Below are 24,887 nucleotides of genomic sequence, written 5' to 3'. Positions count from 1 at the left end.
CACCAACAACAGTGGAAAAAACAAAACCCCTGAACATGAAACATCCAAGTGACTCCAGCACAAATTATGGAGCATTGTACCTACGCATGCACATACCCATTGCCCTCTACTGGTCAAACGTTGGTGTACCATTATATGCAGTAAAAAAATAAATGTTGACAACTGATGTTCAGAGTATTCTAAAGAAAATAATTTTTCAGTTTGTAAGATTGAAACGATGAGTTCTGATATTTCACTGGCCTAACACTGCTTGCAATACTAAAAGCCCAAACTTTCAACATTTCAATATTAAAAATAGCAACACAGCATAGTTGCTGGAAATAAACATTTTGACAAGGTTCCATTTTAAGGTGTTTTAAAAAGAAAGTAGCTATGACAAAAAGTTTGGGGTTTTTTTTTTTTAAGTCTTCTTTTTACTTCTTAGAACAGTTTTAAGGTATTCCCACTGCAACTTGCAGCTATTTTCCAGAGTTTTTCCAAAGCTAGTTTTCCCCCCTCCTCCCTTCTTCTAAAAGACTGATCATCATTACAGCAGGTAAAAGTGGAATTCTGGACATTTTATATTTGCGTGCAAGCAAAAGCCTCCTACACAATATACATAACCCTAAGCACTGTTCTGGCCAGCTACTATATCCACAAAAGATATCCTTTCCATATGGCCAGTTAGGGAACGTCCTCAACTGTGTATCAGGTTTGATGATCCACAAGACAGTAAGTAGTACTTGCCCCTGTGACTCTTTGGCCACATATTCTGTATGTGGGAGAATAATCTCCAAATTTTCACCTAGTCGGTGATTTGACTAGCCCAGGGAAAAGACCTTCCTTTCTTGCCTCCTCATCTTTACTATTTCCCACTGTTCATTATCAGCAAGGAAGTACTGATGTGATTACTCACCACATTTGACAACTTGCCTATTTACATAGGTTTCTTGCCTAAGCAAGCAAGCAGCTATGGTAGCTTCAAATAAAAATGTTTGTAAGAGATTTATTTTATCAGCAGAGACAGCCAAGAACACCACAAGCAGCTTGCCGTGATTTCCACTACACTGCAGAAGAGTGTCATTCTCCTTCATGCTGAACCCACTTGAAAGCTCCTCATGCCAAGGAAAATAAAGACTTAAGAAAGCTGAGCCTTTGAAAAGAAAGTTCCTAGATTCATCCACACTCCCATCTTTCAGAAGGGGAGAGGCAGAGAAGTGAATTCAGGAAGCAAGAACTGCAAATTCAGCAGGCAAAGTGTTATTCTTCTTAAAGTAGCTTTTTTTAAAAAGGAATTTAAAAAAAAAAAAAGTCTAGAAATATTCCTGATCCCTCATGCTTCCTAACTAAAGTAACTAGCATTAGTTGTCACATATGTGGGTTTCTACCCAACACTGCAAATTTTTAATTTAAAAATAAAACAAAAAGACCCCATTCTGAATGAGACAAAGTGCCATACACTGACATGAACGGAGCTGTAATTCAAGAGAAACCTCACTGACAATTCCAAGGCTTCAAATTATTTTTTGGGAGGAAATCATATAGACGCATCAGGGCAGGAGAAGACTGAGTACTTCACCCAAAGCTGAGCTAACCCACTGCCTTGGGATTCCCAACATAATCAACGACCAAGTATTAGCAGACATGCAGAAGGAAGTTAGATAAGAAAGGAGCGATCATTACCCGATATAAACTTGGCACCAGATGCTAGCGTATCTTAAATAATATATACATCTAGAAAAAGATTTTTTTGTTTGAAGACTTAAGAATCCCCAAAATGGCAGATGGGCTGTATGATAAATAAAATTAAAAAAAAATAAATAAATCACAATCTTCGTGTTTTCACTTATGGCAAGTTTTTAGATTCTCCTTAAGCAAAAATGTCAAGATTCTTAGACTAACCCAACACCTCACATGACACAATTTCCATCCAATTTTAAGTATTTTCTGCCAGAGCATACTGACAATGTTGGGGATAAGAACTTAATAGACTAAAAATAAAAATATTTAATAAAAGCTACATTGTAGCCACCTTTAACATGTGATATTTACAGTCACTGAATACGCACTTTGTGTGTCCTATTATTTCTGAAGCTTCTGAAACTGTTAGGACTGGTAGAAAACTTTGCTTCAAGGACATCTGAGTTTGATAAATAAGGCTAGTTTAGTAAAATGGACATTTATTAGAATTACCAAAGAGTTCTATTTTGTAAGAAAATGCAAGTCAGGAAATCTACCCTGTGTTCAGTCTACTGCAGAATGGTAGCATTCACTGCATCACTTATGTCTCCAGGCCGTTATTTTAAAAACATTTATCAGAATGCTAGAAGTATTAAATAATCATCTTGGAAGGGATGTTTTAAAAATATAGCAAACTCTAGGAACTCAGAACCAACTCATACCTCTGGGTTACTGAAGCCTCCTTCAGTTATACTCATGATCTCAGAGAGATACAGAAACAAGAAGATATAAGGATAGGTGAAATACTTGTTTGTCCATATAACTTCCAACTGAAGAACAGCTGAAGTTTGATACAGCAGGACTGAAAGGCTAATAATGAATCAAAGTCAGGCCAAGTACTCCAGATTGCCAAGACATTTAAAATTGTTGCTGTAGTACTACAAAACTTAAGACACCACTTAACAGGGATAAACAGAAACACTTTTTAACAATATATAATTCAGAACATATGATTAAAAATAAGGGCTTCTATAAATCTCATGTATCAGAACATAGCCTCCTTTTCTCATAGAAACCTCCCTCATCAGGTCAAGATTAGCTGACTTCAGTTACACTCTTTATGTCATCACTCCTCATTACAACGCTTCATCTGGCCAGTACATTAGTTGAGGACGCTACTACAGTATATCGTTTAATAGTAGGCGTACTGAGGTCTAATCTATTCCCAGGTCATCAGTAAAAAGCCTAACCACAGCTTTTAGCTTGTCGTTTTGGTACTTGATAAGAATTATAATTTTATACATCGACTGTAAACACCAAGGTGGGACATCATACCAAAAGCTTCTGCTTCTCAGTGAGCCAAAGTGCTCTCCAGCCCCAATAACTAGTCCCACGGGCTGTGATGGGTTTTGGTACCAACATTTAGGGGACCAATGGCATAGCAGGTGACTTTATCCGGACCTGAATCCAACCTGAGTATCTACAATATATTCATTCAAAAACATTCTTTTGCTCAGATGTGGAAGAATCTAATTTTCTTTTAATCAAGCCAACTTTCAGCAGTACTTTGCTTGCAATTTGAATATTCAAACAGGAGTAATGTACCATTACTATGCCCTAAGTAGATATCAACAGCTACTACAAACTTAATAAATTAATTTTTAGAAGTGTGTCTGCATACTTATAGAGTCAGAAGTAGTCTAGTCAGAGGTGTTTTGTAAGACTACTCCGCACTGGCTCTTCACACAAGAATTCTGCTAAACCTATCCCAGGAAGGCATCTCTGTACTCACAATTGTCCTGCCATTAATTCATTGCAAAATCTCTATCCTTTCAAGCAGCTTCAAGGTAAAAATCAGGGAACAGACAATTGTTGCTGGAAAAAACAAACTTGCCCATGAAGCATTCTGTAAATTGGTTTTCCCATATAAAAGAGTTTACAGATTCCCTCTTCACCTACAGGTTCACCCTCTCCTTAGCGCCTATTTCCCATCATGTTTTCAAGGAAGATCGGTTACAACTGTTACAAGAGCAGAAGAAAGGTAACACTTCATTCTTCCTGCATGATTACTGCTACTTTTTTCCTCTGTATTGTGTAGCAGGACATAAGGTCCCATGACTTCAGAATTAGGCGCATTAGATCTACTACACCAGAAGGAAGGACGTAAGCTAATACAAGGATTGAGCATTAAGTCTACCTCTGCCCTTTTTATTCTCAAAGGGCATAACATTTCAAGTTCCCAACAGCAAATTTTCTACAATAGCTTTTAATTAAACACGCATTTGTAGAGTAAGTGGTAAATATTTTATCCAAGAAGAGAACAAAAATATAGTTTTGATGTTGCCCACATCTAACACTTACAACTCAGCAAGTTAGAATTACACAAGAACTAACCCAACAAACTGACTTTACACATGCAAGAAGCCCAGCCGAGTAGAAAGGGTCTGAGGTTTGCATGCCTTTTAGCAGTTCAAGACCTCCGGCCCCCTACTTTGGGACGACATGTATTAACTTTTGCATGTATAAGAACACAAAAATAGCAAGCTCAGATTCTTTACAGTAGTCTTTCCTGTTACCCATTTCTTTCTTCCACTGTGTGGCTGTATGCTTTCACTCCCCAATGGCTCCAGAATATTACTAACACTTAAAATGTGGCAGCTCAGAAACACAGGTATTGCTTCAAACTCTACCAGTCATGAGTGTGACAGTCTGATCTCTTAAAACATGTATCCACTTTTCGTTATTTAAACTTTATCACACATAAATATTTTTACATACATTTAAATGTTTAAAAGTTTCATCTTGCATGGGACTGTTCCGCTGAAAATTAAGTCAATCATTACTTACTAAATCAGCATAATTGACTAGAACAAATTTCTAAGAAGTGGTGTTAATAAAAGGAAAAATCAGTCTCTTTTTCCTCAAGGAAATACTAGCAATGCCTTGGTATTTTGGCTAGTTCTGCTATATTAGCCAGGATTTGTAATAAGAAGAATAAAATAAAATGGTTTATTAAATCCTGGAAAATCTGGAAAAATCCTTATTGTGGGAAAAAAGTATGCTATTAGCACGTTTATATTTCTACATAGCTTGAAAATACATTGCAAACATGCAACAGATGGTCTGACGTTATTTGACGTGTTTTAGTTTTTTTAACCGATCTGCAGACCCATCCTCCCTAAAAAAGACAGCTTAGCTGGGATTTGCCTGCAATTTATCAGTGAATTCAGATTGCATTTGCCACAGTCATACCAGCAGCTGCCTTGGCTCACCACCAGGCCCCGGTCACTTCTGAAACCATTATGTAAGCCCTACACCTAGCAGTACTAAAACAGAAGTGTCATACTTCAAATGGTTAGAATATTTTATTCAGATTTACTTAAGAGGTTATAAAAAACAGGAAGATACCCTTAATTAATATTTAAAAGTTGCAAATTATCACTGAAACATTTTTTGCCTCTAGCTAAGAATTCTATTGCAAAAAACTATGATATGTTATGCAGATGGCAAATTGTAGTACTTCAGACACCGTAATATTTTAATGAACTGTTAACCCATACATTAAAGGAACTACTGGGAACAAGAATTGCTAAAAGAACATTATTTATTCTTTTTAAGAGAAGGAAGTGAAAGCAAAAAGGCTTATTTCTAAAAACGATTCAGCATACTGTTTGCTAAAGTTTACATGTAAATTTTATATAAAATTATGCAGAAGGTACAGAAGAAAAGCATGAACTACATATTCTTAATGAAGCCTCCAATCAACTTAATAGTATTGATTTCATGTGCAGACTATGCCTGTACTTGCACTGATAAAGCTCAAAGACAGACCATACCGCCGCACTTGTTGGATCCTGGAATGCTCTAGCTGCACCATCCTGCTGGGGCTCACGTGAAGCAGCAGAGTAGTTCAGTCCTGACACATTTGAGGGTCCAGCATCAGACTTCCTGGATGAATTGACTTCTGCCTACAAGGAGGACACACGTACGCTTCAGAGACAAGATGAAAATTGCTCCTAAGAGACTTGGCTTATTTTGGAATGTGTATTTTAATCTATGGAGAATATGAGACTTATTGAAATGTAATAATCAAGTACGCCAACTACATTTCACACCAACAGGTTTAAGAAAATCTCATTCTTTAGAAATAAGAGTATAGATGTGCAAATATCAGTTTAAAAAACAATTTTGTTTGCACATAACAACAGCTAAAACATTCAAGAAATGCACAGATGTATAGAGCAAAAAAGAAGAATCTTTAGAAGATCCAGGTCAACATTATGCCAGAAATAACACCATTTCTCAAAACTTCTGTTTCTCGTGTCCTTAAGTGAATGCTGACTACTGTTGTTACAAGTGAACTAATCTAGCTTACTTCTCACAGCAGGGCTAATGAGCCTCCAGTAAGCGCTAATTAAATGTGGCTATACTGGTTCGAGTACCAAAGCTGCTTCACAGTCAGAGTGAGCATATAGACCCTGCACTACACTGTGTCAGGCACACGTCCCTCAGTTTCCAGTATTTAAATTTCAGCACAAGCAAAAGTAAAAACACAAGTCTTATAATACCACTTCTGTACATGTGTATAAAATGTCTAATAAGCATCAATTCCCAGAATTTAGGTTTCATGCTTTTAGAAATTTTAGACAAGACATCAGTAGTGACATGTAGAAGACCATGAACAAACCTCTTGTTTAAACAGTATATATGCCTGTAATAATCCCTTGGGAATGGAAAAGGACATAGCATCATAGTTCTGAACTGAAACACTTTAAAATTGACATGTTAAAAAAAAAATAAATTCATGACCAGATCAATTTTTATCAGCAAGCAAGTTACCTCCCAAGTTATGTATCTAGATCTCAATTTATTATAAAGATGACAATTCCAAATGTAGTATTTGTCTTCAGATGCAGATATAAGTAGTGGTAGTAGTAGTAAGAAATACAGTGTATTAGAAAACAACCAGTTATGGTGATAAAAAGCTGATAAGATCATAAGATAACAATATTCTTTTTCATGATACTATTTTGTGTGAGGAAATTAAATTCCCTGTTTCTTGATGTATATTATCTTAGGAGAATATGAAAAATATATCACTGAAACAACCTGAATTTAAGACTTAAAAACACTTATAATCTGACAACACTGCTTTCCTTTTGCACTTGACTATTATGAACTCTAATATTAGTTAGGACAAGTTATGACTCAAATACAGACCAGCAACAAAGCAACACAGGATTATGAATCATTTAGGCTGGAATTGACCTCTAGATGTCACCTGGTCAAACTCCCTCCTCAAAGTAGAGTAATGTTCAGTCAAGTTTTGAGCATCTCCAGAGCTGCAGACTCCACAGCCTCTCTGGTCAGCCTGCTCCAGCATTTGACAACCAGCAGGGTGAATTTTCCTTTCCCATATCCAGTTGCAAGTTCCTTCCCTGGAATCCGCGACCACTGCTTTTCATACTTCTGCTTTTTCCAAGAAAAGCTCACTTCATCTTTACTGTTAATCTCTACAAAGCACATACTCTACAAAATGTGTACTTGATTTATTTTAGTTCATGAAAGTACTAAGTCTAGTATGCTAGACTGAAGTCAGACTAACATTCAAATAAATAAAGTACTTGAAAGTTTCCAAAACTGAAATATTTTTTTGTCACCAAGTCTCTCTTTTCTCCAGCCCTTACCTCTGTGTCCAGAAAAGCTGGAGAGAATACAGAAGATCACCATGTTTAAAAATAATAATGAGGGTGAGTGGAGAATTTATTTTACTGCAAAATATGTCTTGTGATGGCAACATGTAGATAAACTATATCATTTTACAGTAATGCATATGCTATTAGTCATCTATCCTTTCTTTTTTTAAGGTGAATGGAATTTATGGTATATAGCACCTAAAATGCACAAAACAATCTGCAAGTCAATTTAAAGCTGATTAAAAAAAATAATGTAATTTTCTATTAAAACAGACGGGAACAAAAGGTGGAGGCCCACAGAAGAAGGAAAACTGCAGTGAGAAAACATGGTTTGTTTTTCTTTTTTCTCCTGAATTTCATATTCCTTTCTCGATACTACACATGGGTTGTTTTTTTTTAAAGTTACCATTTTGCTTAAAACTGGTATTAAATAATTTCTCATCATCCCAGGATCACCTAGAAAAAGTTAGGAAATCTCTTCTTTAAGGACCAAGATAAGGTAGAGATTGCCAGTATAATTGCTAGTAGAGAGGCTCTCTCGAATTATGCACTCAATCAGCAATCTGATGTTAAATCTTACCCCATAAATTGACATGGGATATATCCAAACGATTAAAAACTTTTGTATTCCCTGCCAGTAATTCATACTATTTATTTACTACAAACACATCAATCAAATGCCTCAGCTTAACATAAATCAAACAAACAATAACAAAGCAAAGCAGAGAAGCATGAAGCTTAAAAAACAGATCAATCCCTAAAATTTGATCTGAGAAAGGGACGGAAGGTGCAACCAGTGGATAGAACTGATTTACCTTGTAAAAAACCCACAATGGATTGTAAATGGCTGGAGAAACCTGAGGCGTTTGTTCATTTTTCCCTTGCTAAGTGCTTGTTCTTAGGAGGTGGAGTTACATGGAACGCACTAATATTCTTTAGAGATTGATGTCCCCAAGTCCTTCATTTTAAAACTGATAAAGGTATGAAATTTAAGTTAAGAGTTCTTTCAAAAAAAAAAATTATACTCTGATATTTCTAGAATTTCTGTGACGAAAATTAGTAGTTCTTAAGCAAAAATTAATCCTGCACTTTTTAACCCTTATATGTTGTAAAAAAGCCAGGAGACAGCAGTCCATTGCTTCTCTAAGTAGCTCAGCTTTAAACTCTGTCCCTGTACCTTCTCATCTTTGTAAAATATTTTGAGATGTCTTTATCATAAGCGTTATTACACACAGATGCAACTGTGTCAACATGTCTAGATGTAAGATTGCACAGCAGTATGCAGGTCCTGCAAAATTGGCAGTAATCAGAGTCATGGAATCATAGAATTGCCTAGGTTGGAAGGGACCTTTCAGATCATCGAGTCCAACCGTTGAAGGTTAACAGCTGCCCATTATTCCCCCAAGCTTGAGAACCATCGCTTTTACAGTACTGGGTTTCTTTATAGTCTAATGTCACTCACAATCTCCTTATGATACTATTTATGTTTTCCAGAGATGAGTTGCCTTTCCCACCTGCGCCATAACATCAAAGTGCCAATGCAATGCCATGGGGCTGGACTCTCCCTTAGACCATGAGCTGCTCTAATGCTCTGCAGGAGGCAATCTTTACTCTCATGGCATTTACGCACACAAAAAAAAAGTACTCTTTAGGACAAGAAGGAGACCAATGGTGATAAAAGAGGACATACTATCATCCCTGACCTTAGTGAGGACGCATTCTGCACCAATGTCACATTGTCATAATATATTTCAGTGCAGTTCCCTGCCTCATGCACAGCAGTCTTCCTTAGTGGCTGATTTAAGAGTTTAGTGGAAAATCCAGTGAAAAACACCACTGTGCATGCAACACATGCAATTTCCTAAGGCACATATTTGGCTGAACAAACCTTACTTTCACTGAAACACAAGCTAGAGAACACATTTTTGGGTAACAGCAACTTCCATACCAGAGTTCAACTTTCAGTATCTTCAGCTGTAGAGTAGATCAAAAGAATTTGCAACCATTTTTCAGTAGGAATATGTTTTATTCCTTCCACAAGCCAAAAAGGGGGGGGGGGGGGGGCGGGGAATCACAAAGGAAAAAAAAAAATTTAGTTAGCTTTGCCGAAACTTAGTCCTAACACTTTTTATGTTAAGACTAATTCTGGAGAATTTAATCAAGTTATTAGTGACTGAAAACATGGAAGTAAAAGAAGTAAAACCAACATAGATAGGCAGTTCTTACCACAGTGCTCACCACTGAAATTAAAGCTAATCAATCAGTGTTTGAGATGCACAATTTATTAATTGGCACAATGCAAGAGATCCACTCCTATTTTTCTTTTTCGGACTGTCCCAAAAAAAAAAAAAAAACAAAAAAAACCAGGTTTCCACGTAGTGATTGATGAAGGTTTATGAAATGATGAATGTTTCTGCAATTTACAAGTTTTTCCTCAATAATTTTTTTACATCTATACAACAGAGATGAAAGTTTAAACAGTGACTTCACCTTGAAGCTAATTTGTCTTGCAAGTTCCTTAGCCTCCTTGTCCGCCTGGCTTGACATGCTTCCGGATGTTAGTGGTAAGAGGGCTGTCTTCATAGATGTGCCACACATTTCACAACAGAAGTCTTGTGACCTGGCCACAAACGACATAGCTCAGAATAGCATGTTCTCGTAATGTTCCTGTGTGCTTGTTTAAACAAACTATTTGCAAAACAATCCACAGAAAGACAATTGGTGTCAAGACCAGTAGCTTGAAAGTACTTCCCCCCGACCCAAATCACACTATCTTGAAAAAAAATACGTTAAGAATTATCTATACTACAAATAGATATTCTCTCATGTCATTTAGAAAAATATTAACTGACTTATATATTGTTATTATTTATACTTTATTAATATTTTTTTTACCATTCTAAAACTTACTTTATATCTGCAGCAAATTAAAATCGTAAATTATTACTATTAATTAACTATTATTACAAACATTAAATTGGACCCAGGAGCTTGCACCTCACATGCAGGAATTTCAGCTTCTATGAGAGCATCACCCTTCCTCTCTAGCACACATAATTTGTCTACAGGGCACACTGCAGGCAGCTCTCCAAGACCATGAGAAACCACACCACCTCGATAGTATAGTATCAAGACCAATCCACCAAACCCTGCTTCTCAGTAGGGTTTATTAGCTTTGACTCAGTGCCACGCTGACAGAAAAGTTGGAGCTTCTGACTGTCTCAGAATACAGGCAGAATAAGCTCACAGCTGCCTTCAAAATAAGGTACTAGTTACAATTTAGAATACAGTAACTTTGCTTATAAGATAGGGATATGGTCAAGTACCTTCTCCTCCCAATACAGGGAAAGGAGAAAGATCAAAAAAAGCCCCCACAGGTGTAAGAGTTCATTTAAGGATAATCACAGAATAGCTGAGGTTGGGAGGAACCTCTGGAGATCATTTAGTCCAGTCTCCTTACTCAAAGCAGAGTCAAACAGAGCAAGTTGCCCAGGTCTGTTTCCACTCACATTTTTATACCTCCAAGGACAGAGACTCCACCACCTCTCTGGGCAGCCCGTGCTAGTGCTTTGACCATCTTCACAGTAAAAAGTGTTTTCTTGCATTCAGATTGAATTTTGTGGGTTTCAGTTTGTGCCCATTGCCTCATACCAACACTGGATGCCAGTGAAAAGGCTCTGCCTTCTTTACACCTTCCTCCCAGGTATTTGTACATATGGATAAGATCCCCTGAGCCTTCTCTTCTCCAGGCTGAACACTCCCAGCTCTCTTAGCCTCTCCTGGTATGAAACACATTCCAGCCCCTCAATCACATTCGTGGCACCGCACTGGATTCACTCCAGTAAGTCCATATCTTTCTTGTATGTTGATATGGACACAGCCCCGAATTGGACCCAGCACTCCAGATATCTCACCAGCGCTGAGTACAGATGAGGGATCATCTCCCTCAACCTTCTGGCAATGCTCTTCCGACTGCAGCCCAAAATATAACTAGCTTTCTTCACTGCAAGGGCACATTGGTGCCTCATGATCAGCTTGGTATCCACCAGACCCCCAGGCTGTCCCCTTCCAAGCTCCTTTCCAGCTGGTGTTATTCCTCCCCAGGGGCAGGACTTTTGCTTTTCTTTTTATTGAACTTGGTGACATTCCTCCAGCCCGCTGAAGTTCCTCTGGATGGCAGCACAATCTCATGGTGTATCAGCCATTCCTCCCAGATTTGCATTGTCTGCCAACTTGCTGGGCGTGCACTCTGCCCCCTCATCCAGGTTGTTAATGACACTGAATAGCGCTGGTGCCAGTACCAACCCCTGGAGTACACCAGTAGCAATCGGCCTGCAGCTGGACTTTGTGCTGCTTACCACAATCCTCTGAGCCAGGCAGCTCAGCCAGTTCTTAATCCACCTTACTGTCCCCACTTACCTAGGCTGTACTTCATGAGTTTCTCTGAGGATAGTAAGGAAGACAGCACCAAAAGCCTTGCTAAAGTCAAGACAAACAACATCCACTGCTTTCTCCTTATCCACTAAGCTAATCATTTCATCATAGGCACAAATCTAATTTTAAGTTAATTTCCTAAAAATCATTCAGAAACTGGTGCTTCATATTTTTATTGTTGTTGTTTCATTATTATTTACTCAAGGGAAATGATGCATCATTGTTTTGGTTGTTTTCTCTCCCACTTACACTTACTATCAATTCCATCAGACTCATTTTCCCTCCACGCTGCAATTACCACTGCATCACAATGTTAATTGTACCTCTCAGAGTCAATTTCAGGCAAACCTCTAATTTGACCACACAAAGCTGGGAGGAACACAGCCCTCTCAAAGTATTTTATTTGACCATAAGTTCTGAGTTTGCACAGTGTTCAGGAAAAAAAAAATACACAAGGTATAGAACTTCTTTTATATTTGGAATAAATGCAAGAGAACGGACTGAAGTGACTTACTTTCTACTCAATGGTTTACCCTAAAAGAGAGTGTGTGTGTGTATATATATATATACACATATATACACCTACAGTAACAAACTTAAGTGCTTACTTCTTTGCAAGAGCTCTTCTTTCTTCTGGTGTATAATCTAGAGATCCTATTGCTCCTTCACCTTTGGTTGGCATAAATCCAATAATGGCTAGTAAAGCTGTTCTTACTAAAATGGGAAAACAGAGATAGAAACAAGGTTGCAGAAACAACTATTATTTTATCTCACTCTACACGAAGTACAGAAAAGTTGCAGTTCTGCCTGCAGAACTTAATTTTGTCCAAAGGAGTAGTCTGAATTTCACACAAGCAGCACCGGCTTTTTTGGTACACAGAAAGGCTTTCTTCACTTTTTTAAACTTCACATTATAAGTGAAAGGCAAGCCCTTATTCTTCCATCAGTCAACACAGAGAAGAAAAGTTGTCACAAAAACATTGCATCAATATAAAGATTAGAGTTCCAGACTTTAAAACGGGTTCTGAAGAAATAAAGGTAAGGCAGTATTAAAATATAAATGGTGAGGAAAAGAAGAGGATTCATAACGCCACCTTCTTTTTGTGTGTGTTTTCTATTAGACATGAATTCCGCGATTCAGTGCGCACAAGCTCAGTGGTTTTCTTTAAGCAACGTACCACTGAATTTGTTCCTTGTATGTAATTATGCTGCGGAAAGAGCTTACTTAACTACCACTAACAGCTCATAACAGAACTGTCATCTATAACACCTCTTTTGACAATATCTATCCTTCATTTTTACAGAGTCATGAAATTTAAGAATTCAAGACACTTTGCTCGTAGATTTGGTAAATAAATATCACATGAATATAAGCACCACAAAACAGAGATAGGATATTTACACCTCCTACTTAGAAGACAGTATTTTCTACTCTTTAAAAATAACATAAGAGACTTCACAAAAGTTGAAGAGTGGTCTGCTAGAAAACTCCTAAGATCTTATCACCATCTTTTAAAAGCGCAACTGATATCCAAAGAAATAACTGATGTACTGTACTCAGCAAGACAAAAATTATATAAATGCAGAAATATTGCCTTGAATGAATTGTGTGAAGTCTCAATTTCTGTGATAATGAAATTTAAAAAAAAACGGTAAAAAACATTCAGTTATTCCGAACTCAGACCACGTTGTCTTTCCTCTTGAGTGTTCAGAAGTACAGCACCAGATTTAAAAGTCGACCACACTCCCCTCTATCAACATTCAAGCTGATTTTAGTGATTATACAAACAGGATAAAGTAATACGATTTAAAGTATTTTCATAAGAACAATTTAATAAAAAAAAAAAACAACAAAGAATATTCTAAGTAGTCTGAGAATTCTTAATGCTTGTGCATCCAAATAAATAAGAGCTTACCATCACCACTCAGTTTCTCAATCCTTTCACCCCACATTTATTTAATACCATTCCCAAATCCTCCTATGTCGCTCTTTCATGACTTTACATTTCTCAAATTCTCCCGTGCCTTTAATCCCTCAAAATCTGTCTCCTTTTCCTCTATAAACACTCTTTATGAGATTATTTTTTTTCAGTTTAAAGATCTTGTTGCTTGAGGGGGGTAACATTTTCCAAATAATTGCTACTTACTACTCCATGAAGGCTGCCATGTTTCAGGATGATGCCCTGAGATGCTTAAACAAATTTTCTTCCCCACTTCAAACCTGCCATTGGCCTTCAAAAAAAGAAGGAGGATATAATAAAACATGCTGAAGTAAACTCTTGGGGTTTGGTACAAGTTGTAAAAAAACCCAAACAAATCTATATGCAAACAATACTTGATAATTATATTACTGCCAACCTCACAAAATTGGCATTCAGCTTTCTGAACAAAGAAGTCTGCCTGCTGCTTCTATTCATTCATGAAGAAACTCTTAACTGATACCTCAGATGTCCCAATGTGATATGGTGGCTTGCCTGTTGCTCCTGTAACCCACACACCACTTGCAAGATTGAAAAGCTATAGCTCTATTAAACTATGCAAAAATGTGGGCCTTTGCCCCAAACAATAGGTCTGCCTTCCTATATGTGACCAATGTCTCCAACAGAGACCAAGATGGCCCCATGGAGAGAAAGGAAGATGAGACAATCACATCAGAAACGCGACTGTCTCCTGGAGAAAACTTCCATCTGTTAGGTGGCAAAGCTTCATGTAATTACAGAACACCAAAGTCACCTTGGGAGACTTCTGGCCTTCAGTTGGCAGCATTAACTGTACTATGCCACCTTTCTTACAAAAACGACATTACCCTAGATGTCAAGAATGTCCCTCTGACACCTGCAGTTAAATTGATTACGTAAAAAGGAAAAACTAGTAAACATGCTTACCGTCAGCAAAATAATGCTGGGTGGTTTCATGGGATATTCCGGTGGTAGTACTATTCGCCCGTGATAAATCCCTCCATCAAAATCTGAATCTGGAGGGCCTCTAACAGTAAAGTGCCATTCAAAAAGATTATCCTAAAATGTCCCCACCAAACAGAGAAGAAAAAAAAAAAAAGAAAGAAGAATGCGTCAAAGAAGTAGACAATTAAACACCATTTTCTTGACCAAGGACAGGCTAAACAAACAGTGCACAGCAGAATTTTTAAGAAGTCAAAATCACATGGAGAGTAAGACAACCAACACAGTACTAAGATTCTGGTTAAAACGATAAAGTATTCTAGCTGTCTGGTAATTTTCTTACACTATGGTTTTGTTGCAACCCTCAAATTTATTATTCAGGCTCTCCATTCTAGTTGTAACAATCATGACAAGAGTTTTATTACCTGACAGATGGAAAACTGAGTCAAGTAAGGGAATACTGGGTCTTTGCCCCAGTGATTAATAATTTCTTGAGAACAGAGGGGAGACCTACCCCAAGAAAGAACATTAATGACAGCCTCCCCAAAGCCCCTTCCATGACCAAGCCAACACAGTGACTTGACTCACACCCCAGAGAATTCTCATCCTCTTTTGCTTCTCCATAGATGTACTGGGTTTGCATTGCAAGGTTTTGGTAGCAGGGGGGCTACAGGGGTGTCTTCTGTGAGAAGCTGCTAGAAGCTCCTCCACGTCCAACACAGCCAACTGGCTACAAGACGGACCCACCCGCTAGTCAAGGCTGAGTCCATCAGCAATGGTGGTAGCGCCTCTGGGTTAACACATTTAATAAGAGGGAAATAAAACCTGTGCACAACAGCCAGAAGAGAGGAGTGAGAATATGTGAGAGAAACAACTCTGCAGACACCACGGTCAGTGAAGAAGGAGGGGGAGGAGGTGCTCCAGGCACTGGAGCAGAGATTCCCCTGCAGCCTGTGGTGAAGACCACGGTGAGGCAGGCTGTCCCCCTGCAGCCCATGGAAGTCCATGGTGGAGCAGATATCCACCTGCAGCCCGTGGAGGTCCATGGTGGAGCAGATATCCACCGGCAGCCCACGGAGGACCCCACACCGAAGCAGGTGGATGCCTGAAGGAGGCTGTAGCCCCATGGGAAGCCTGCGCTGGAGCCAGCTCCTGGCAGGACCGGTGGCCCCACGGAGAGGGGTGCCCACACTGGAGCAGGTTTGCTGTCAGGACTTGTGACCCCATGGGGGACCCACACTGGAACAGTTTGTTCCTGAAGGACTATACCCCATGGAAGAGACCTATGCTGGAGCAGTTGGTGAAGAACTGCCGCCTGTGGAAAGGACTCACATTGGAGAGGTTTGTGGAGGCAGGGACCCCAAGCTGGACCAGGGGAAGAGTGTGAGGAGTTGTCCCCCTGAGGAGGAAGGAGCGGCAGAGACAACGTGTAATGAACTGAGCACAACCCCCATTCCCCGTCACCCTGCACCACTTGCGAGGAGGAGATAGAGAATCCCAGAGTAAAGTTAAGCCTGGGAAGGAGAGAGGAGTCGGGGGAAGGTGTTTTAAGATTTAGGTTTTACTTCTCATTATACTACTCTGACTTTGGTAATAAAATTAAACAAATTTTCCCAAGTTGAGTCTGTTTTGCCCATAATGGTAATTGTTGAATGATCTCCCTGTCCTTATCTTTACCCACAAGTCTTTCATTATATTTTCTCTCCCCTGTACCTGGCATCCAGCCAGGGTCAACCCACCACAATACTGAAATACGTACTGTGCCTTACTGCACAACAGGTACAATTTGAAATTTGGAATATTATTTTCATTGGACATATAAATAACTTCTCTTTAAGCATTATATCTTTGGGGTTCCATGTTTGGCTTTGTGTATCAGATCACGTGACACCCACAACTTCCAGGATATTTACAAACCAAACAACTCCTACTGTTAGAACAGGAGTCCAAATAAGCCTTGCTGTCAGTGAGCAACATCTCTCAACTAATGCTGAACATTGGTATCACAGGGCTGTGGCTGCCCACCTAGTTATAATTTTTTCAAGGTTGGGAAGTAACTGTGAACACTTGAAGCATTTCCTTTCTTCTGCTGCTCTTCTCTTCCCAGCGCATCACTGTTCTAACCCAGAAATAAGACCTTCATGTAAGTTACAAGTAACAGCATAAACTAAACTTTACATTTCACCACAAGAAGGGGAAACATAAGGTACAGACAAAAACTAGTCAATAATAAGGTATATTTTATAGCACCTAGGAACATGCTATTTTCTCTAAGCATGTTAAGTGCGCTATGCATTTCTGTGAACAGCTAAATCAACCCCCCTAACTGAATACCACAGAACATTGCCTTTTTTATTATTCCTATGAAATCAGATGGAGTTGCTGTTTAAGCTTCTAACCACCAGAACTTCACTGCCCTCTCAGCCCAAAAACTTAACTGGGTGTTTATAAGGCTTCAAGAAGCTACTATTTAAGTGGAATCTCAGCATTTTCTCTTACAAGGCATCTGGAATTGCATCCATTTATGTTTTTCACAGTTTTTTGTATGCAAAATAGTCAGCTATGGTGAATCCTCATAGATCACCTAGGCTTAAGTGTTTTGTTGAGCAACTCAGCAACTGAGCCAAATGTCAGGTTTGGGTGTAAAAAGGTTAACTTAAAACATAATGCATTTATGTAGTCTCAGGAAGGAGGAGGAGGAATAAATGTATTGTACCTGTGTGATAAAATTACTCAGGTGCAATGTAAAATCACTATTATGTACTTTCCCTAACAACCCGGAACTACAATACTACTAAAGTGGAATTCTGCTGTTGATTCCCATCATAGGAAAAAAAGAACGGAATCAGTTCTAAAAGTATCTAGTATCTAAATATGTACATTTTAAATACATATTCAAATTTCCCTGTATGAATATATCTTAATAACACAGCCCAATTACAAGCTCTTGCAAACATACAGAGAAACAAACCTCCAAAGGCTGTGCATGATAATGATCTGTAGGATCCTTCAGTTCTGCGGCCTCTTTCATCAAACGTTTGACAGCTGAAAAAGAGAAAGCATAAGACGTGGAAATAAAGAATAAAGTTAATACGCATTGCATAGAAAAATATATGAACATTTCATGAAGAGCTCCCTTCAACTAACTAATCTTTTTCAGCACGTCCCAGCTGCTTCAATTGAGTTAATAATCCAAGACAAAATATAAAATCCTCATGCTGAATAAATCTTAAATGAGTTATACAAAGTTATTAAAAATATGTCACTAAGTTTCTCAACACTAAACACTGGTACTAATGTAGTTTTACATTATTAATTGCACCAAAGACACGAGGAAAAACATAGGTGTCATTAACAGAGTTTCAGACTTTAAATACAAGGTGTACAAGACTAATAACCTCAATATTTTATCATAAAGGACATCATGTGCATCTTTAAACAACTGCTGAAAAGCCTTATCCTGACACCTCCCATGACTACTCCCTTAATTATTCCAAAGGAGGTCACAATACGATTTGAGAGAAACCAACCCACCAGTAGTATAAGGAGATGACATTTTATACTAGATTTGAAAACACAGATGCCTAGCTAGAAAAATTTACCCAGGGCCTTTGCAATTTGAACCTTCTACTAAGTGTGGACACATAGGTATTTTTCTATCCTAAATTCAGGATGGTAATTAGTTACCCTCTCCAACCTTCCACTTCAGAACCACCAGCATCACCTGCATTTTCTGCGTCTCCTTTTTCCTTCCCCTTTAGTGAGTTCTGTCACATCACTTATCCTGCCACACACCCTCATGCGTATCATGCATTAACACCTAGTAAAGAACTGAGCCAAACTGAAGAGCAGACTAAACATAAGAACTACAGACAAGAAATTCAAAGATGCCGCCTCATGAATAAGGTTAGGTAGAAAGTTCTTACTCCCTCCTACTCACTGGAAAAAGTGCAAATACCAGTAACCTCTTTAAGCAACTACATAGGACCAGGATCCCTTAACCCATCCTCCATGTTCAGTTCGAACCATGGACGTCCCTCCCACCGTGTAGTTTTCTAACAACAAAGAAGAAACACTGCCCAAATTCCCTTACAGTGTAAGCATAAAGATACGGTGAAACTGAACTGTAGTTCCTCAATTTACAAAGCCTGGCATCACCAGCTGACTGTCGGCTGCGTAACATGCTCAGACTCCAGGGCTTTACTTGCTTTCATGACGCTGTGAGGGAAGCTACCATAACCTTCCCACAGAGGAATTTTTATTTCAATCTACTGTGAGAAGTTCTTTTCCTCCTTCACACTTCTTGACAGCTATAAACAACAGCTCAAAGTTTGAGAATTTGACTTCTTACAACCCAAAAAGCAAACTGACTATGTGGAAATTTGCTGCTGCCAGTTGTCCCAATTCTGCTGCTGCCAGGGGGAGGCGTCAGTTAAACACCCTGCAGAGCCCATGAGGTCACACGTCACAGGCAGCAGCGTCCAGGCTCCACTGGAAAACAGTTTGCCTCTTTCATCTGCATTAAGGCTTACCAGTTCGTTAGTGAGGAATAATAAGAAAACCAGCCTAGACCAGAAAACGCTTCAGACTCAGAACTGCTTCACAGCCAACAAGCCTGGACACTTGGCTTCAGAAGAGTGGCACGCACCAAGATGAGCTAATTCAGAAGGGAACTCCCCATGAAGCAAAAGGGTAACCATGAGAAAACTGAGAATGGACATAACGAAGCCTAACGAAGACAGAATAGTTGTGGACAAGGCAGACAGCTCTGTTACTGAGATCTCCCAGATAAGGGACCAAGAAAGAAAAGAAATACAGTGCCCTTACATCAGCATCAAGTGGAGTTACCCACGTTAACTGAGGGAAAGCTATTAGAGCAAAATAAAAGTATTTTAAGACTGTTCTACAAAAGTCTACTGAGACTGAGCCTACCAGCCTAAAACTGGGCACAGGATTTTTGGCAGTGCAGATTAGCACTTTGGATTTGTCCCAAAAGGAACAACTTTTTGACCACCTTAGCTCCAAGGCTGTTCCCTGGGTGCTGAGTGCCAGCAGCTGGCAGGCAGACACACAGAAACCAAGGGTTTGCACTGAGAAGTAATCAAAACAGCAGCCAGGTGTGGACAACAAGCAGGTGGGCTCCTCTTTCATAGAATTTAAAATGGAAGCAGTTTAAAGCATGTTTTTTTAACATATTTTTGTATTTAATTAACAGTGACACTGTATGTATTTTTTCATAGCATTACTTTATTATCAAGAAGTCAGACTACAAATATTTTAAGAAGCCAGCATAAAATACACTGAAAGAACATGAAATACTACTGCACTCCTGGAGCACGAAATACACCAAAATATGTAATTTAGCTTTTGTGCATCATAGAGATAATTTGTTTATAAGAAGTTTGCAGTATTAAGCAACCTAGGATATCTTAAGAAAAAGAAGGACATGTATATGAAGAAAGGCTGAGAGAGTTGGGGCTGTTCAGCCTGGAGAAGAGAAGGCTCTGGGGAGACCTTATAGCGGCCTTCCAGTACCTAAAGGGGGCCTATAAGAAAGATGGAGAAAGACTTTACCAAGGCCTCCAGTGACAGGACATGGGGCAATGGTTTTAAACTGAAAGAGGATAGGTTTAGATCAGACATAAAAAAGAAATTTTTCACTATGAGGGTGGTGAGGCACTGGAACAGGTTGCCCAGAGAAGCTGTGGATGCCCCGTCCCTGGAAGTGTTCAAGGCCAGGCTGGATGGGGCTCTCAGCAACCTGGTCTAGTGGGAGGTGTCCCTGCCCATGGCAGGGGGGGTGGAACTAGATCATCTTTGAAGGTCCCTTCCAACCAAAACCATTCTGTGGTTCTATTTCCACATTGCTGAAAAATGCCAACTGACAGGCTGCACAGAACAGCCTAGAACAATAAAGGTTCATTCTGAGAATGTATGATCCAGTGAAGAAAGCATTAAATTATTTCTTCTTTAAACACAGCTGCAGCATTCGTGAACACAGTCCCTCCTTTGACTACTGAAAACTGCAATGGAAGAAACAAACGTAATTCACGAAGTCTGCCTGCAACAAGTACAGGACATTCTTATCCAAACTTCATTAAGAAGAATTTTGATTCAAAATATGGTATTTCAACCCACTTAAAAATCACACTGAGTCATCTGAGTAAATGTCTGGCAATGGCAATTCTGAAAAATGAGAACCGTTTGTGCCCATTCAAAATAAAGAATTGCAAACTGTCAAGAAAGTCAAAACGTATCACTAATTTGGCCCAAAAAAAAAAAATCAAATCAAGACACTCAACTTGCTGAAAACAGGCTTCAGAGAAAAAATAATCAAGGTATTTTTTAACATGGCATGACTGTCAGCATGAAAAATCACCATGCTTTCACAGGTACACTTGGCAACAATTTATCATAATGTTCATTGACGTTAAATACTGAGGAAATCAAGTTTCTGGGCTAACTCTAGAGAGCACAGGAGAGTTACCACTCTGGCAGGAGGGGTGGAAGCTCTCCACTGCTCTGGGGAGGAAAGGAAAGAGCGGGTGCTGTGGGCCAGCGGCTCTGCCTGACAATCTGCCTCCTGTATTACGCCCAACTTAACCAAATTTTCCTGAAAAGCAAAATGTGGACATTAAAAATCTGAGAATCAAATTTAAAGCCACCAGCTTGCTGTAGGATTGAGTGGTGGCGGAATAACACAATTAATGAGCAAAATTTGTGTAACGCATGCATGTATAATCTGTAGATTTATTTCTGTCAAAAACTGTGTCCTGATCAAATCCTACTTCTTATTAACATTTACTTTAATCTCTCCTGAAATTTCTGTTCAACGTAACTGCTTCTCTTGGATATATCTTGAGGTCACATTCAAGTACTCCTGCTACCATGCCCAATTAGGCAAGTCTGCGCCTTGTGTCCGTGGAAACCCTTCTGTACACAGGAACGCAAGCAAACAGTCTCCATAAATGTTAAAATTACTGCTTGAATAGAGGATGGGATTTGAATATCGGTAGTGTTCTCTTAGTAAAATATTATGCCTTATTTTTAAAAAATCTGTTATTGTGAAAATAAAAATAGTCTAAAAATAAAGCAATTCTATTTAGCCTTACAGAGCTTTGTTTTGTTAGTAGTCTTCTGTATTTAGTAAGAAAAGGTTTCAGTTCATTTTTACAATATCAGTGAACAGCACATGCGCCAATCACATGAGCCGACAAAGGTTAAATTAACGTAAACATAACACGCAATATTGCAACAGGATTTATTTCAGCATGACAAAGTTGCATACCTTTTGCTCACTGGAAGTTCAGAAAACCTGATACAAGTTCCAACTCCCACCAACAACCCAGACACCATTACAAGCTTCCTGAAGATCTGCCACAACTTGTCTACAAAAGGCAACGGCACTCAGGTACAAGAGCTCAACAGGAGAAACAGCCCCGGGTGAGGGAAGTGGTAGAGGTAAGGTGGGTGACACTAATCAAACCCAAGTTCAGAAGCACGGGGAGGGTGGTCTCAGTTCAGCAAGGCTCAGCCCCTACTACTTCATCACCTGAAGAGACAGCATGTTGTACACACAAAGATGACTGCAAGATCATCAGTGAAACAAACACATATTTAAGTAATACGGGTTGTGCGTGACAGTATCTTCTTCAAATAGATAGCAACCATTTCATTCTGCCCATTTTCGGTTCTCTTGTTTGAAAAAGAAAGTACATAATGAACAAATAAATAAAGGAACCTGAAACAGCTGGCATAAAGCTACAGACCTCTTCATCTTTCAAGTTGACTTATCTGATCTGGAAAAAAAGGAATAAAACAATCTGACAGCTTTTACTGCTTGAGCAAATGCTTTCTACCTTTTTTTTTTTTAATGGCTTCTATTTTTTTTTTTTTCTTCATTTTAAATAAGATTTAGAGGTCTACTCAGGAGAAATATAGAAAAAGTAGTAATTTTTTCCCATGGTTCTCCTGACCAAGACAGTATAAGGATGCAATTTCCTTATCGAATGCAGGTTTTCCAATGAATTAGTAAAACTCTTATAAAGTTTCTCTGGGATTAAAGGTTTTATAACTACTCAGCCCACTTAAGCTATTAGTAAAATACAAGTAATTCTTTGTAACGTGTTTGTCTATTAATGATGCTCCTATCTACATTTAGGAAAAAAATTACACAATAATACTAGAAAAATAAAAAAATTGAAACCACACAATCAATTTGAGACAAGCATCAAGGCCCTTCAATTAGATGATGGGTATGTTCTGGATGACATTTTGGGGAAAGTCTTTTTAAGTCCAGCTAGCTTTGGTTTTTCCCCCTCTGCTCAATACCCAACTGCTGAGCCAACAGTGCCTGGCCCATGGCTGGTGTAGCCACCAAGTGACTTCAGGGCTCCCAGTGCCCAGTGTCACCTGCTAAACGACCACTACCACCAGTCCCCGCAGCAGTCCAAGGCACCTGGAAAACCATTCATCCAAACTGCCTGTCTTAGCACTCAAAAGAAAATCCTGCCTGCTAAAGGTAATTTTAAATTCCATGTAAGGGGAAAAATAACACGGAATCACAGCCAGTAGTACAACTGCACAAAGACTGGATCACACAATTTAAAAAAAAGTCAGGATTAAATTTATGTGCAAAGTACACAGAATTTCTCATAAGACAATAACACTCGATGAGCTTTGATGTTTTAAGTCAAAGAAATCACTTTAAATGATGCGGTCATTAAAGCATGCAAGAAAACATATTCAAAGCAAAGGGCACAGCAGACTGGAAAGTTATGAAATACTTTTACTTCAGCTCTTTGATATGCCGAACGATATTTTTTTAAGTAGTGTTGTAATAGCTAGAGAATGGTTTATTAAATCTATGCGTACAGAGACTCTAACAGGTTCACAGCGACCTGCACAGTGTCACTAGCTAATTGTGTGCCACATACTCACTGTGAATGTGATTTTCGTTGACAGCTTAGAACCTGTGAATGGTACGTGATCATTAGCAAATAAAAAACAATAGAAGGGGGGCTTGAGACAAAAGTACCCTGAAATATAATCATAGAATTGTTAGGATTGGAAGGGACCTTAAAGATCATCTAGTTCCAACCCCCCTGCCACGGGCAGGGACATATAATATAAATTCTAATGTAAATATATATAAATTATATATAAATAAATTACTATCCTTTTGCAGAATAGTGTCAAATGGTATCTACTCTAGAAATAAACCCACACTACCACACTTTCAAGTGAGTTCCGTATTACTAATGCTATTCTTCTCTACCTCTGCATTTCTTGTGTTTATTCACTTTGCCCCCACCTTTCTTAACCCTTCTGAGTTCATGCCTGTCTTTAAATACATTTTTGAGTTCCTGTATATATTTTTGTATGTCATTTCACAAAAACATGACTATATTTTCATAAAAATCTGCACAGCAGTTTATAGTCACTTAATTTCAAATCAAGACCGCATTTCCAGTTTCATTAGGACTGAGATACCCTATCTTTCTTCATTTAGGAAAAAAAAACAAAAAAACAAGCAACATACATCCCAGTCACATCCATCCAAATTGAAATCCCTGGAAGCCACATGAAACTTCCAGTTGGGCATATCTTTAAACTACCGATGAGGAGAACATACTATATATTCTGTTTCTTTAAAGCTCTTTTACAAAGCTTTCCCTACTGCCTCTGTCTATGATGGGACAGTGGACTACACAAATCTTTGTTCTAAAACTCAGCAACAGAAGTATGTAGAAACAGGCATACTTGCAACAGACCATGCAAAGATTTCCATATTTTTTAGTCTTCTGGAACTAGAAAGCCAGCAGCGGAAGCAATCCGTAATGGTAATGATCCTTCCCGTACCACCGGCAACCACCTTATCAAACCTACATCCTGCAGTGCTAGAGGAATGGGCAAAATGAAGAAGAGTTAAAACTTCAGTCTCAGGTGAACAGCATCACCATTTTAAAGTAAACTCTACCCAAATGTACTCCAGTTTCAACATTATTCTAAACATCATTATCTGCAGAACACTATTTCTCCATACTTGAGAAATCACACTTCTCTGCCTAAATAAAAAAAAATTGAGACAATGAAGTTGCTCATCATTCACTGCTTCTGTAATATTCTCCACTAGTCAAGTTCCCATTTTATGCTGATTTCATGTAACAAGACAAAACAACTCTTATTACAAAAAGGA

At 38.7% G+C, this 24,887-nt stretch overlaps 1 protein-coding gene across 1 annotated transcript in view; it reads right to left on the bottom strand.

Annotated features, from left to right (window-relative positions):
* The window catches only part of UBE2J1 (ubiquitin conjugating enzyme E2 J1), a 31,510-nt gene that overhangs the window by 1,721 nt on the left and 4,902 nt on the right, over positions 1 to 24,887 (bottom strand). The window contains exons 2-7 of the mRNA XM_074581161.1: positions 17,661 to 17,734; positions 14,675 to 14,806; positions 13,937 to 14,021; positions 12,398 to 12,503; positions 9,846 to 9,975; positions 5,496 to 5,627 (exon numbers count right to left, since the gene is read on the bottom strand). Coding sequence (XP_074437262.1) covers positions 5,496 to 5,627; positions 9,846 to 9,975; positions 12,398 to 12,503; positions 13,937 to 14,021; positions 14,675 to 14,806; positions 17,661 to 17,734 — 659 coding nt within the window. The remainder of the gene's footprint in view (positions 1 to 5,495; positions 5,628 to 9,845; positions 9,976 to 12,397; positions 12,504 to 13,936; positions 14,022 to 14,674; positions 14,807 to 17,660; positions 17,735 to 24,887) is intronic.

The sequence above is a fragment of the Larus michahellis genome, chromosome 3 (assembly GCF_964199755.1).
Source record: "Larus michahellis chromosome 3, bLarMic1.1, whole genome shotgun sequence".
Lineage (NCBI taxonomy): Eukaryota > Metazoa > Chordata > Aves > Charadriiformes > Laridae > Larus > Larus michahellis.
The sequence above is the reverse complement of the archived record's forward strand: the minus strand, read 5'-3'. Positions and strand labels throughout refer to the sequence as shown.